The sequence below is a fragment of the Monopterus albus genome, unplaced genomic scaffold (assembly GCF_001952655.1).
Source record: "Monopterus albus unplaced genomic scaffold, M_albus_1.0 scaffold118.1, whole genome shotgun sequence".
In the NCBI taxonomy this organism is placed as follows: Eukaryota; Metazoa; Chordata; class Actinopteri; order Synbranchiformes; family Synbranchidae; genus Monopterus; species Monopterus albus.
This window is the reverse complement of record NW_018127998.1, coordinates 215,267-228,854: the sequence shown is the minus strand read 5'-3', so window position 1 is coordinate 228,854 and position 13,588 is coordinate 215,267. Positions and strand designations below refer to the sequence as shown.

At 39.4% G+C, this 13,588-nt stretch overlaps 2 protein-coding genes across 4 annotated transcripts in view; one reads left to right on the top strand and one right to left on the bottom strand.

The window, feature by feature from the left end:
- The first annotated feature begins 369 nt into the window (after positions 1-369).
- The window catches only part of LOC109966762 (protein FAM19A1-like), an 18,296-nt gene continuing 5,077 nt past the window's right edge, over positions 370-13,588 (top strand). For 2 of the 3 annotated variants that reach the window (XM_020611880.1, XM_020611879.1), the window contains exons 1-2: positions 1,759-1,786; positions 1,929-2,070. In XM_020611880.1, coding sequence (XP_020467536.1) covers positions 1,769-1,786; positions 1,929-2,070 — 160 coding nt within the window. In that variant the 5' untranslated portion in view covers positions 1,759-1,768. Of the gene's footprint in view, positions 767-1,758; positions 1,787-1,928; positions 2,071-13,588 lie in introns of those variants that run through there. The other variant, XM_020611881.1, reaches the window with a different exon arrangement.
- Positions 12,830-13,588, bottom strand: part of LOC109966763 (protein FAM19A2-like) — a 22,482-nt gene continuing 21,723 nt past the window's right edge. The window contains exons 5-6 of the mRNA XM_020611882.1: positions 13,127-13,210; positions 12,830-12,907 (exon numbers count right to left, since the gene is read on the bottom strand). Of these exons, the coding sequence (XP_020467538.1) occupies positions 13,154-13,210 (57 nt within the window). The 3' untranslated portion in view covers positions 12,830-12,907; positions 13,127-13,153. The remainder of the gene's footprint in view (positions 12,908-13,126; positions 13,211-13,588) is intronic.

Sequence of the window (13,588 nt, the reverse complement as noted above, 5' to 3'; positions counted from 1 at the left end):
GTATTTAGTGAGATAACATCACGGCTTCATTGCTAAGTGTCTGGATTAACTTTTAATCACTTAAAAATATTAAGCATGTTCTTCTCTATTTAAATGTAGGGCAGAGGAGAAACTGACAACAAATAAAGGAAAGGAATAAAAGGAAATGTTGCCGCTGGAGAAAAACAACTCTATTCTAAATGTAAATAAGTGGTAATTGTGTGGTCATGAGTTGTGCCAGGTTCCCTGATTTGCATTTGTCAGGAACACGATCAGGTGGAGTCTCACCATGTCATCTAAACCAGAGGCAGTCTGGCTTTAAGACATGTGATACAGTCTTTACACTCAGCCAGGCTGTACGAGAACATTTGTTTCTTAGTGCTCGCTGAGGGGGGACTCAGCGAGAACCGCTGCTCATAGGCTGCCTCTCACTGGAAGGATGCAGACGGTGAAAGAAGAGATTCCACTACAGTTAATTAAGGAGCGCTCTGCACGTGCCTATAAAAGCGAAGGGGCAAATGAATTCGGTGTCAGTGGGAGCAGCTCCTCAAGGGAAAGCAGTGATATTTTCAAGGTGGAATCAAAAGAGCTGTAAATCTATTTCCTGACTCTGGCTTGACGGTCATTTCTGAATCACTGGACTGTTGTTATCAAAGTGTGGAGCAGGGAGGCAGAGTCAGTGGAGTTCTCCCATCAAGTTACTGGATGGGATCAACGTGAGCAGCATTATGGATGGATTTGTGTCATTTTGTTGAGATTTGTATACACGTTTTGGTGGGTTGCTCAGGTAAGATGTTCTTCTTTCTAATCTGGGTAAAAAAATAAATCATGTCTTTGTTAGGAGATTCAGCTTTTTGCATAAAACTGGCAAATCATACATTTGCCAGTAAAATCAGCTGGGATTTCAATTTAAAATGTGAAATTTGTATACATAAAAATAAATGTACTGAGATATCCTTTCATCTCATTCCATGATATAATTTCTTTATTGATCATACTAAGAATTGCAGATCATTTTAAGATTACTTATAATAATGATGTTTTTTCTGAACTTTTTGCAACTTTAGAGGTGTAAAAGCACAAATATATGCAAGAACTGAATATTTTGCATAAGTAGCATCTGGGGAATGTACTTTATATGTGCATACATGCATGGTCCTTAGAGTACTAATTAAAGTCCAATAAATGTTTTGCATGGAAGCTTTTGATGCAGTTGAAAATTATGCGACATGAAAATGAAATCCAAATGTTTCTTTTAAGAACTGTATGAGGTTATGGTATAAATTAATGTATTTAAAAACATAATTAATAATCCAGTGTCTTTTGGGAATTTGCTGCTGTTAATGAAACTGTTGTGGAGAAATTTTAGGGTTGAAACATTTGTATTTTCTCCTTCACAGATTTCTTTCCCTTATGACCAGGAACATTCCTAGCTGTTGTTCTATTTTAAAATCTAAACAGCATGGTGAAACATTATAAAGCATTTTATTCCTACGCTGGGTCACTGTGACATTATTCTGACAGATACAGAGAAACTTCAGCAGCGAGCTGCTTGCAAAATCTTGTCTTTCTTTAAGTTCGATTTTGGTTTTCAGGCACGAGCACAGCTCAGGAGTTGAAGGGAATCAGCCTGTCAGGGGAAATCTATGCTGCATGGGAAAAACTCCCCAGGGATCACTCCACATTTGCAGCACTGTGGCTCAGAGAAGAGACAGGGCAAACTAGGAAGACAAAACTGTGAAGAAGTCATACTTATGTAATCATGCTAATGAGAAATTCTGATGGCTAAATGACTCCACTTTGGGCGGTAAGGCTACTTATAGATTAAATTGTTTTGTTTATGACTCCAGACTCACTGAAGTGTGTGTGTTTGTTCAGGGGTAACCGAGGGCATAGGTTGAGAACAGGATGTATTTTGCATTGACTCCGCCTTTGCCGGTACTTTGCAGATGTGTCCTGTCATGTCCTGGCTGCTCTGCTTGTGCCTCTGGGTCAGTGTGACTGCCATTCAGCTGTGTCAGGGCACTTTTTATGACACCATCCAACAGCATCATGGCACAAGGCCTGGACGAACCACAATCCACATGATCGGTGAGTCCTGCGGTTCTGTCTCTCCTGGGCTGGTTATTACGGATTTTTTTAAAAGCATCACATTAAGCTTAAAATTGTTGTCTTGTCAGTTGCTACTGTTGCCCCTTGAGTATTGTTGCTGTAGCATGCTGGGTTTGATAGCTTGTGTGTATAATTAGACTGTCATAAGCTTGGAGAAAAAAACACTTTATTTTGCTCTGGGTTCATATTTCCATCTCAGTTTTATTAAGTCATTACATTTATTAATATATTAGCTGCTCAGTTTGGACAAACAACCTATTATTTAGCACACACACTGTACTGTGGATGTTTTTCATTAAGACTTGGCCTTGATAGCATGTGAATTTCTGTGCTGAAGATCACACAGATAGACAATGAATGTCTTTGCACTTTCCTCGCTGAGCCGTCATAGTTGATATTCATGCTACACTGCTCCCCCTCAATTTGATCTGTGCAATTGTGCTCCCTGTGAAATTTCACTGAATTGAATCTGACCACAACATTGTAGTCGGACTTTTGTTTTCATCAGGCAGATGAGAGCAGTGGTTATGGCAAATAATTATGATCCAAAGAGGAGAAGAAGACGAATGCTGTCAGACCTTCAAACGGAGAAGTGACTACATGAACATGCAGGTCCTTGATGTCTGTTATTTTCTTCATGCCCCAGTGCACCTCAAGCATATCAGCAAGGGCTCTTTTCAATACTCTCAATATTGTGAGCCAGAAGACTTCCTGTTCCATCAACCTTCATTTTATTACTCACATTTGCACATGTGCATTGGAGGAAAAATAATGTGGAAAAAAGGGAAAAGACACAAATGGGATATGTTCTAGAAAGTGGGCTCATGTTACCAAAAGGGAAATGGAATTAATATTTCAAGTGTGCATTCAGGTGCCTCTTTGGAGAAAACAAGTTCAAAGCAAACAATTTGAATCCTTCAGGACCATCCGCTACTGAATGTGTAAATGCCCTGTCATTCCATTTACCATAGCATGGCTAGTCCTCACTTCTGGATAAATGAGATGCCAGTTTTATGAGAGGAGGATGGGACGCCTGTTTGGATTGATTCTGACACTGGGACATTTGTTCTCCGCTGTGTGTTGTGTGCCTGTAGGATTGGTGGGAAGATTGGGGTTGACGGGTCATGAATTGGTGGCAAGAAGGCCATTGGTTGCAGACCACTGGGCCAATCATTAAAAGCAGTGAAATGCCACAAGTTCACAGTGACTGGTATTGCCAGAGGAAATCGAGATTACAGAGGGTGAGAGATCATTTGTGTCCGTGCCAATAGATATTTAGAGCTATGGGGAGACGTTGTTTAGAAAACCACAAGTCAATCATGTGTAGTGACTTTGGGAACAGCTAAATTGTGACCTGAGCCTTGCATCCTTTCAACACACACAAAGTCTAGATACGTAAATTGTTAGTTGCCAATAAAATCATACAAGGCAGGAAGATTACATTATCAGCAGCACAGTGTTGTTCACTACAAATGTGTTTGCAATATTTCTTTTGACAGCATATAAGCAACAGTCCCATTCATGCACCGACATATTGAAGGCTTACTGCAAAGACTGTGTGTCCATTAGCTGAATGACCCATGAGCAGGTGTTGATGTATGCTCAGTGATTCGGACAAGGCAGCCGCCTTTCCACCCTGCATCTCTACTTACAGATTGCTGCCTGCCACTCTCTCAGATATGCTTAGGGCTGTTCTCTGCTTTCCCGGTACAGGCAGTGTTACTCTCCGTGGTATAATTCATAAGGTCCTGTATTTACTTGGTGCAAAGAGCGTGAACAGTGCACAAAAGAAAACAGATTGTATTTGTCATGCATCCGTAAAGTGCCGGGCAGAGATGTTGCTTTTGGGGTCATGCATTTCTCAACCTCTGAATATGTCTAGAGGAAGCCATAGAGGTGAATTTTCTTGTCAGACACACTGACTTGCTAAATGAAAAATAAACTCCTACTTCAACTGATTTTAAAAAGTACACTAACAAAGTACTCCGCAGGTGTGTAAATAACGCTTTTTCAGGAGTAAAAATCAAGTCTTGGATATTTGGTAAATACTAAAATATACGCTTCACTGAAGAAAGAACAACAGTTGTGTTGAATGTGTAGAGCAGCAGTCTGTATCCATTGGAAGAAACAGTGCCAGTGGTGATGTAGTGCATCATTCGGAGGTGTTAGCAGAGAGTACGACAAAGAGTGGATAGTGGCTGCCTGAGGTGGCCTTGCTCCCTTATGACCTCACTCCCACAGACAGTTGTATTTGCAAAGTCAAGCTATAACCAAAAGGTCATCCATTCTCAACACTGTGCAGATAATCTCTTACCTCATGGTTGCTGTAAAATGTGTAGCTGCAAGTGCACACACATAATGAGATAAGATATGCAGAGAAGCAGAACCGGGGTTACACACAGAAGTAACTTGCTTGTAAGTATCCACTGTATACTAAAATTTATTCAGACTTACAGTATGTCATAAATACTTTACTCTGTGTGATAATCCATTTCATTCTCTTCGTCTTTCTTCACGTTGTTACCTACTATAGACCTCTATAGCATCTATAAGTACCGTCCCTCCTCAGCGCTGCTGGTGTCTCTTAAACATGCACCTTTTCAAAATGAATATAATTTCAATTACAGCACATTGAATCTCAGTTTTCTTTGAATATGTGGAGCATACCTATAGTTTCCTTTTTTTTTCAGAGGGGAAAATACCATTTAAATCCTTCATGTCCCCCTTTCAGGAGCTTTAGTGGGGTTACAGGATCAGGACGTCTTTCTTATGCATTCCAAATAAAGAAACCACTCCCTGGCAAAGCTCACAATAAAACAGACAAGAAAAATAGATGTTCAGCTGTCACAAACAAAGGTTGTATCCTCTATGTACTGTTTTGGACACTGACAATTTAACAGCCTTATATAATGTACCCCAGAGACACATTATTTTGATGTACATCTTCCGCCCCACCTCCACTAGACCTCCTCTCAACCATGCTTTCACTAGTGTCATCGCTGCTTCACTGCAGTGCCAATGGGAAGTGGCGTGCAGCCTCAGCCTGGGGCTTCTACACATCTGGAGCTCAGCAAACCCATTTTGTCGTGATGCTGTTACCCATTCTATTGTAACAATGACTGACTACTCTGTAAAACACTAGAAACTTCTTTTATAGCCATCAAAGCGTATTTCTTTTGCTTTAATGGCTCCAAGCTTGTTCAGTCGGTGCTATATTGTAAATTATAGCAAACTATTTGTGTCATTTCTTTGGCTAGCCTTGAAAAGAAAATATATACATATACTTAATTATTTCTGTTTGCTTACAGCTACAAATAAGTTTTACATATTTCAGTATTTCCCATTTATTTCCTCTTTCAGGCTATAAATTATTCACAAGCAAGAGCTCCTCTAAGCTTGTAGATATTTGTTTAAAGAGCATGTTTAATTGAAGTCTTACGGCCAGTTCTGCACAAGGGCTATGGTTTGTGGTCACAACACTTAAATGCAAAAATGAAGATCTGTGGCCCATAGCTTAATTAATTAGCCAACTTTCCCTCTCTCATGACTACAACAGCTGTTTCTCTTCTTAGCCAGAAACCCCAAGCATTTATAAAAAACAGGTGTTAAAGGCACAAGTTCACAGCTCAGTATATGCTGAGGTGTTGAAGTGCCATGGTTGTTTCTGGTGCAGAAGAGAAAATGAAAAATGACATTTCTTTTCATTTATTATTTACATGTGCTGAGTTCTATTACTTGTTTAACACAAATGGAATAAAGGTGCTTAACATACTGTTAATAATAATGACCCCCACCCCAACAATTAATTACTGCATATCTCTCAATGTAGCCTATTATATTCTATGTTTATGTTCATATTGAATGGCACTTAGCAAACACAAACTAGTCAGTGCAGTAACCGCCAGTCGCTCTCTGTCCTGTGGTCAGTGCAACAGTCTGTTATTTTGTTGTCAAGCACATGACCTCTGTGCTAGCTCTGTCAAAATCTATTACTTTTTCTGAAATATCTGACTGACCATTTGGCACAAAAATATAATCCTCATCATCAGCTGCTTCAGGCGTGTTTTCATTACAGTATCAAAGAAAATGCTGTTCTCGCCCATAGACTATATCACATTTATGTTGCAAAATCACATTGTCATCAGCAGTATGTATTATTTCATACCAGTGATATAAAATGTGCCAAAACAAGAAAATGTTTTACCTGCTATTGCCTGCATAACTTGAAAAAATTCTGAAGCTTCTAAACAGAAAAATATTAGTCTGCAACCCAACATGCTCATGCTAATAATGTTGTTTACCACCAACTTACTTTATTTAGTATGTTAAAATGTGCTACTTGTGTGCACTAAACACACAGTAATAGGAATGCCATTAGTTTTGCTGGTATATGCTTAAAAACAATTTAAATGATAAGTTGAGGAATCAACAAAGTGATAACCATTCATCATGAATGCCTGAATCACAATTTAAAGAAATCCACTCAGTAGCTGTTGTGAAATGTAACTGAAAACCACAAATGTCAGTCACATGGTGGTGCAAGAGGGATGTCAGATGATCAGCAGAGTCATTAGGAGTCATCCTCTGGGCAACATCAGTCTTAGTACAATGTCTGTAATCCGCAAAACAGTTGCTGACATATTTCAGTCTGCGCCAAAGTGCTGGACAGACTCGACATTGACACTCTGCCAACATGCCTACAGACAGTTTCCAACAATCTTGACTTTCTTACAGAAAATTGTGGAAAAGAAATACTTTGAGAAACACTTGAAACTCAAGGACTTTATTGAATAAGTGAATGAGTAGCTGAGGAGTAATTTGGTCCTTGCTCTTAAATACTTAAGCTAACAACCATCAACACTAAACATAAGCTGGGATAACCAGACAAACTTTATGGGTGCCAGATTGATTTGAGTGATTTGAAGATGTAAACTGTTGGGTGACAGGTACAATATTTACTGTTACACCCACTGCCTCCATGAACCACAGCCTCTGGTCAAGGGCTTCTCAAAGACTTCATCATGACTGTGCATAAATGAGTCCGCTGAGAATAGTGGCACATTTTGCTTCAGAATGGCATAATTAGCTGACTGTTGCAAAGCACTTTAGCTCTGTTGGCTATAAGAAGGAGACCAGCCTGTTGGTGTCATTAGCAAGAATTTTACAGCCTTGTTTTGTTCGGTAGTTAGCAGCAGTTTGCTGAGTCTTGTTGTGACAGCTCAGGAAGCTGGAAGGTAGTTGACTCTGAAAACCTGAATCCAGGGTTCTGCTTGCTTTAATCCAGAAATAGACCACAACAAAGCTCAGCTATTACAGATGCTATTTTTTTGGTTGTGTGCAAACATTAAACTGAATAATAAATTTTCATCAGGTTATATGATGCTCTAGTTAGTGAGCTGCTAAACATTTATCCGCAGTGAATTACTGGCTTCTTATTAGAGTTCATTTTTCATACACATTAATGCATCATTATGCTGTTAGGCGTAGTTAGTATTAAACATTAATTACTGTAAATTGGGCATTTTCATTAGACCAGGAGCCGGTTTAGAAACCTTTGAATGGGCAGGTCAGACTGGGGCACAGTTTTAAAAAAGGGGGTACTTTTGTAAAATGAGTACAAATTAAATCTGCTGTTCTAGGTATTAATATACTGTGCATTCCAGTATGACATTACAGTAATAAACTGCAGCTTCCTGTTAAGCCAAATATTCTACAGCTGTGGACAGATGCTGAAAAAATGGGTCCCCGGACACAGACAAGTTATAGACCCCCACCCCTCACCCAGACTTGAACTTCACTATTTTAGTTTTTGTCTCTTTGCACACACGTCTCTTTTTAGTTGTTTTACATCTTGTTTTTTATCATGACTTGCATCTGGTTTGGTGTTTCTTCGTAGTCATTTTGCTTTTTTGCGATTGTTTTGCATCTTTTTCCACTGTAATTGTTTTGTTGGTCATTTCTGTTTGTGATTGTTCTGTGTCTTTGTAGCTGTTTTGTGTCTCTTTTTGTAGTTTCTGCCTCTTTGTTTTTTTGTGTGTGTGGTGGTTTTGTGTTTCTTTGTTGTGGTTTTTTTGGGGTCTTTGCATCCAAGGGCCAAGGCCATGCAACATTAAGGCTTGTCCACCTTCTGACTCTGGTAGGAGGCCCAACAGAAATGAGCTATCAGATTCCCAGGGACAGTTGTGTTGCTCCAAAGTCTATTTCTACACATAAACTAAGCATACAATTTCCTGTCTTAACTTCTTCTGACCAACAGGTGCTTTTGTGGTCACTTGAAGCTTCGACACAGGAACCACTTTGTGTTTCAGATGGCTGGAGAGCTTCAGAGCTTCAGAAAAGGGCTAATAATAGGAAAGGGAGTGCAGCATCATAACTGAATTCTGCACATGTTTAGCTTCGGTTTGCTACATTTGGAGTCAAACCCTTAAATCTGCTGTGTTACATGATAACAGACGGCAGTAAATGTTGGGCCTGACATAGTGACAGCACTTCAGATTTCCCTTGATTAATAATATGGGAGGAAAAAATCATTATCTTTTGTTTCCCTGCCAGATAATCAAAACAAACCCTGACAATGGGAAGGATCCCACCATCATCACACTTCACATTAATTGCTGATGTCAGTGGTTGAACAAGTGTGTGTGGGTTTGTGTGTGAGCACTGTTCCTTTTAAATTTAGCACTTTTCCCCATGAAACAATACTGTTAAATTAATGATAGCTTGTGTCTTCGCTGTTTGTAAATATTATATCAGGGATTTCATACCTTCTTGTTTTGTGTGTACTGAGGATTGTTCTAGCAAATCTGTTCCCTGCCAAAGTAAAAGGCTGCCAAGTTTTGCTGTTAACCCACCTTATATGGAAGTGTAGAGTTATAACAGATTTGTCATGGACCATTTTCTCCCTCTCTGGCTTTTTGCCCTTGTGGAAGATTTTTCAAGGTGTGGCAGGCCTCAGGCTCTGCCTCCTTTGTAGACAATGAACAGGATGGGTTTTGTCACTTCACTGTTGACCATTTGTGGTGGAATTTAGATGTGATTTTGATGAGGCTGTGAGCCAGTTGTTAGACCAATTGCTTATTCAACCATGTCTGTAGATTTTGAGTTGTTTCATGTGACCAACACCCCAACATCCCAAAATGGCACCCGTTCATCCTATGTGCTTGTAGTGGTGCAAACGGGATCTCGTTTCATCATTTTACATTCTCTCGATGAAATAAATACTTCTTGCAGAATGGGAGTTATGCTGGAGAGATCATTTCATATGGCATTGCCTTTGTGGTAGCCTCTTTTAAATGCTTGGCAGGAATGTGAAATTCATTATCATTACTTAGACCTCATTAAACTGAAAAGAAGCATCTGAACTTACTAATTGATTCCACAGGGGAGGATAGTATGAGAAATAAGCAAAGTAATTAATATTGGATTTATCAGGCTCTATTGCAGATCTCTGCGTCTTTTCCTGTTCTAATCTTTCCTTGGTGTGCCATAAGTCTTCTGGCATATTTATACTACAGATCCAATTTTCTTTCCTGGAGAGAGTGGAGTGTGCATGTGTGAAAATAGGGGACAAATGTGGAAAAAGATATTTTGTCCAATATGAACATGATGGAAGAACTGACTGAAACATTTCTTGTCCTGCCTCAGAAGAAGAATTTAAATGACAATAAAAAGACAGCACATCATTTGTTTTCAGGGTTTCTATTATGATGTGTATATTTTCTCAGTTGACAGAATTTAATGAGGCAGTCAGTAAAATAATCATTTCTACAATGTCTAATTTAAAACACATTAGGTCCTGAAACAAGAATACATGTTCTATACTTCCTTAATTGATGTAAGATGTGATCAAAATACTGATCATGAGAAGCAACCAGCTTTGCTGTATCGTACTGAATAGGTAAGGATCCACCTCCTGCAATTTCGCTCCTTATCAGCTTGCAGGTCTAGCTTGCGTAATCTGTGCCACCAAACCTTCGGAATACATGTCACACGGCACGAAAGTTCATTTAGTCTTTGTATTATGCATTGTTACACAGTTAATATGTTGCAGGCACATTGGCACCCAACAGCAAGAAGGCCAGCAGTCACATCAGAGGCAAGCAGCTGTTCTCTAAAGGCTCCCAGACTCAGCTCTGTCACTGTTTCCTTTTCTTCTCGCTGAATCTAACTATTTCATCAGAGCAAGCGATCTAAAAATATGAAATACCAGTTCTGGGCATTTGCCAGTTGGGGAAAAGGGCTAGACAAAAGGACAGGAACAACTTGACATTTGAAAATGAATGACGTGTCACTGACAGGAGATTTATTTTTACATGGTAGTTTTTCTGTTTGGCCATTTTCCACAATCTCAGAAGTGAGTATGTGCTAGGAGAGGATAAAGTAGACATGCTAACTTTGATTTTGTGGGTTTAATGAACATAAAAGCTGCAGTGTGATTGCTGTTGTACAGTACGTTACTGTCATGCTCAAGGAGTCACACATCTCCACCATAAAAACCAAAAAACCACGGGCGTTTTTCATGTCAGAATAGCATTTAATGCCCTTGATCAGGACCAGACCCTCAGTGTCCTGGGTCTGTGTTGTGTGACAACAGAGATGACAAGCTTTGAGGCTCACATGCAAATGAAAATCCCATCCCCTACTATTCGCTGCTTCCTCTGCTCCATGCAGTTTTCATGCATCTTAAAACAACACCAGCTCTACTCCCTAAAAAGTCATTTTGCATTTCAATAAAGTATCGCCCATCTTTGGCCCACTGCACAGGACCAATTTTACAGCCTCCTTGTGTGACACAATGTCAGAACTGCAAGCCAGATTTTATAAATTTGTGTGCTTTTATTTGTCATTGACAGTGTTTTTTTTCAGAGTAGCAACTGGTAGTTTCCTTTGCTTGTACATTGCTGCACTCTGTCTTACAAATGCACATGTAAACTTGTAACTTTCACACACATTAAAAATTAAATCTAGATTGTAAAAAAAAAAAACACCCTCATGTACTATTGCCTTTAATATTTGTAGCTTTTCTCAAACAGTGCTAATTCTGAAAACATTCTTTACTCATAAGGTTTTTAATTATTTTTCTAGCCATATGTCATTCACTTTCACCCCAGCGTTTACTGTAGGTCTAGGATAACAACAATACGATGGGGCTTCAGACATTTTCGCAAGAGGCAGGTAAAAATAGTCATTCATTTTGTCACCATGCAGTCGCATGTTTTGTGCCAATCATTGTCTTCCATCTGCATTAATTTGGCATTCTCTAATCTGGTGCTTCCATTTCCTGTCAGCAACAGAGCTGCTGTAGCCTGCTGGCTTGGGTTTCTGCAGAGAACATGCAGAGGAAAAGTGAAGCCTATTAGAGTCATCTTGCATGCTTTTCCCATTAAAAGGTGGCAGGCATGCTGCTCTAAAACACAGAGGTCTGTGGTTTGGACATCAGGGCTTGCTGTCTCTTGTAAATGGCTTTTACAAAATAATTAACCATAGATGCTACGAACCTGAGCTTGTAGGGAGTTATTCAGATGTCATGCAGTTATCAAGATCTACTGTCACACGGCACTTAACTGTGTGGGTGCGCGTGCACATACGTTGCAGGGTGTGCGCACAGTGTCGCTGGCTGCCAATCACTGGAATTCAAATCTTTAGGACTGAGTCCAGTTACCTGCTAAATTGAGTCCCTTAGGCTTCCCACTTAGTTTATATATGGAGAGGAATGGTGACGGCTCTCAGCGCTATCCTTTCAGTCTTATGCTGTATTCATTAAAGCCACATACTTCACCTAGATTATTAGGGTTTACCAAAATGACTGCTGGTGTTCAGAATTTCACTACAAATTGCACATATAGTGTTTTTTTTCCCATGTACACACTGTGTTGAATGACTGGAACAGATGGCAGAGGAGTGTTGCCATTGAGACAGTATACTTTCTATCAGCATCTCCAGAGACAACTACACAGTCTGGCCTCATTACAGTAGACAGCAAGTCATCGCATACTTATTGCATTGTGACATTTCTATTGAGATAGACTGACCATTTCCTCTGCGCAAAGGCCATTTCATCACGTTTGAAGAACCATTTACTGGTCCCACATGAACTGTGCTCACACTCAGCAGGCAGGCATAACTGCAGATCGACAGAAATTCAAAATCTGTGTTCATGCCATGCACGATTTGACAGCATTTGCCTTCATGCAGGCTTGTTGCCCATAACTCATCGAATTTTGATGCAGCATCGTTAACTTCCAGCGTGACTCATTGTGCCTGAGACCATCGACTCAACAGCACTCTCTCTCCATCCAGCAGCTGAGAGACTGCTCATGCCAGGTGTTGTCATTTGTGTAGATAATAGCATTACAGTTAAGTGCTCTGACAAATTTCCACATGGTAAACTTGAACCAAGCAGATGTATTCGGTGTGTATGCCAGGGATTTGTTAGGGTTCACAAAGCCATTCAAGGCTCATGGTTAAATTCATTTTACAATAACTGTCAACACACTGCTACATCTTGATCTGCTGACAAGATTGCAGTCACTTTATTTTAGGATAAAAAAATAGAATAGAAAGAGAAATAATGGGGTCAAGATGAATGTTTCCATTGTTATTATTATTATTAGTGTTTAAGATCAAACTTCATGTCATCATCTAAGAGACAAAATAATCATCATTTGAAAAACATAAGTAGACATACAACCTATGTCATGGTATAACAGACAGCACTGAATAATTATTTATGAAACTCTGGGATTATATTTTTTAACCTTGGACAAGCTCAAAGGTTGGGACAGTGAGACAGATGTGTCAGTGTCATCTGCAGCTCCTGCAGATGATGAGGAAATCACAAGACAGTCTCACTAAGCAGTTTATGATGTTATTCATTTTTAACCTTGGACACAGCAGTTTCTTGTGGTGAGAAAACAATGTGATATTTCTACTTTTACTTAGGTTTGAGCAAGTCTTCCAACTTTTACAAATGAAATATTTTATTCAAGTAAAAATATACACAACAGTGATGTAATAGTTAAGGGAACAATCTCACCACTGTAGACAGATCAGATGATCCTCATCATCGGATCCTCATCAGCGGATGTTCCAGATGTTGTGGAATGGCATGGTAAGACAGCTGTTGAGAAAGAACAACCAGTTTCATGTAATTTCAGCTTACTCACCACAAGTAGTACTTCTCAATCTGTAGGATCCAGACTTGTAGACATAAAGCCAGGTTATCTCATCCAGCTTCTGCTGCACAGATTTTCACTGTTCATTGTTAACCTGTATCTTGTGAGTCCCCAGGTTTTTGTAAGTGCAATCCTAAATTGCTGCAGATCGCCTAAATGCACGTAGTTACTTTCCAAAAGTGTGTAAATGTAAATATTTCTATGCATACACAGAAAACAAGTCTTATGTATAATGTATAATATTTTATTTGGTTAAATATTGAGGTAACACTGATGTCAAATTTATAATAAGTCATAAAATTGGGACATCTGTAACCTTAGAA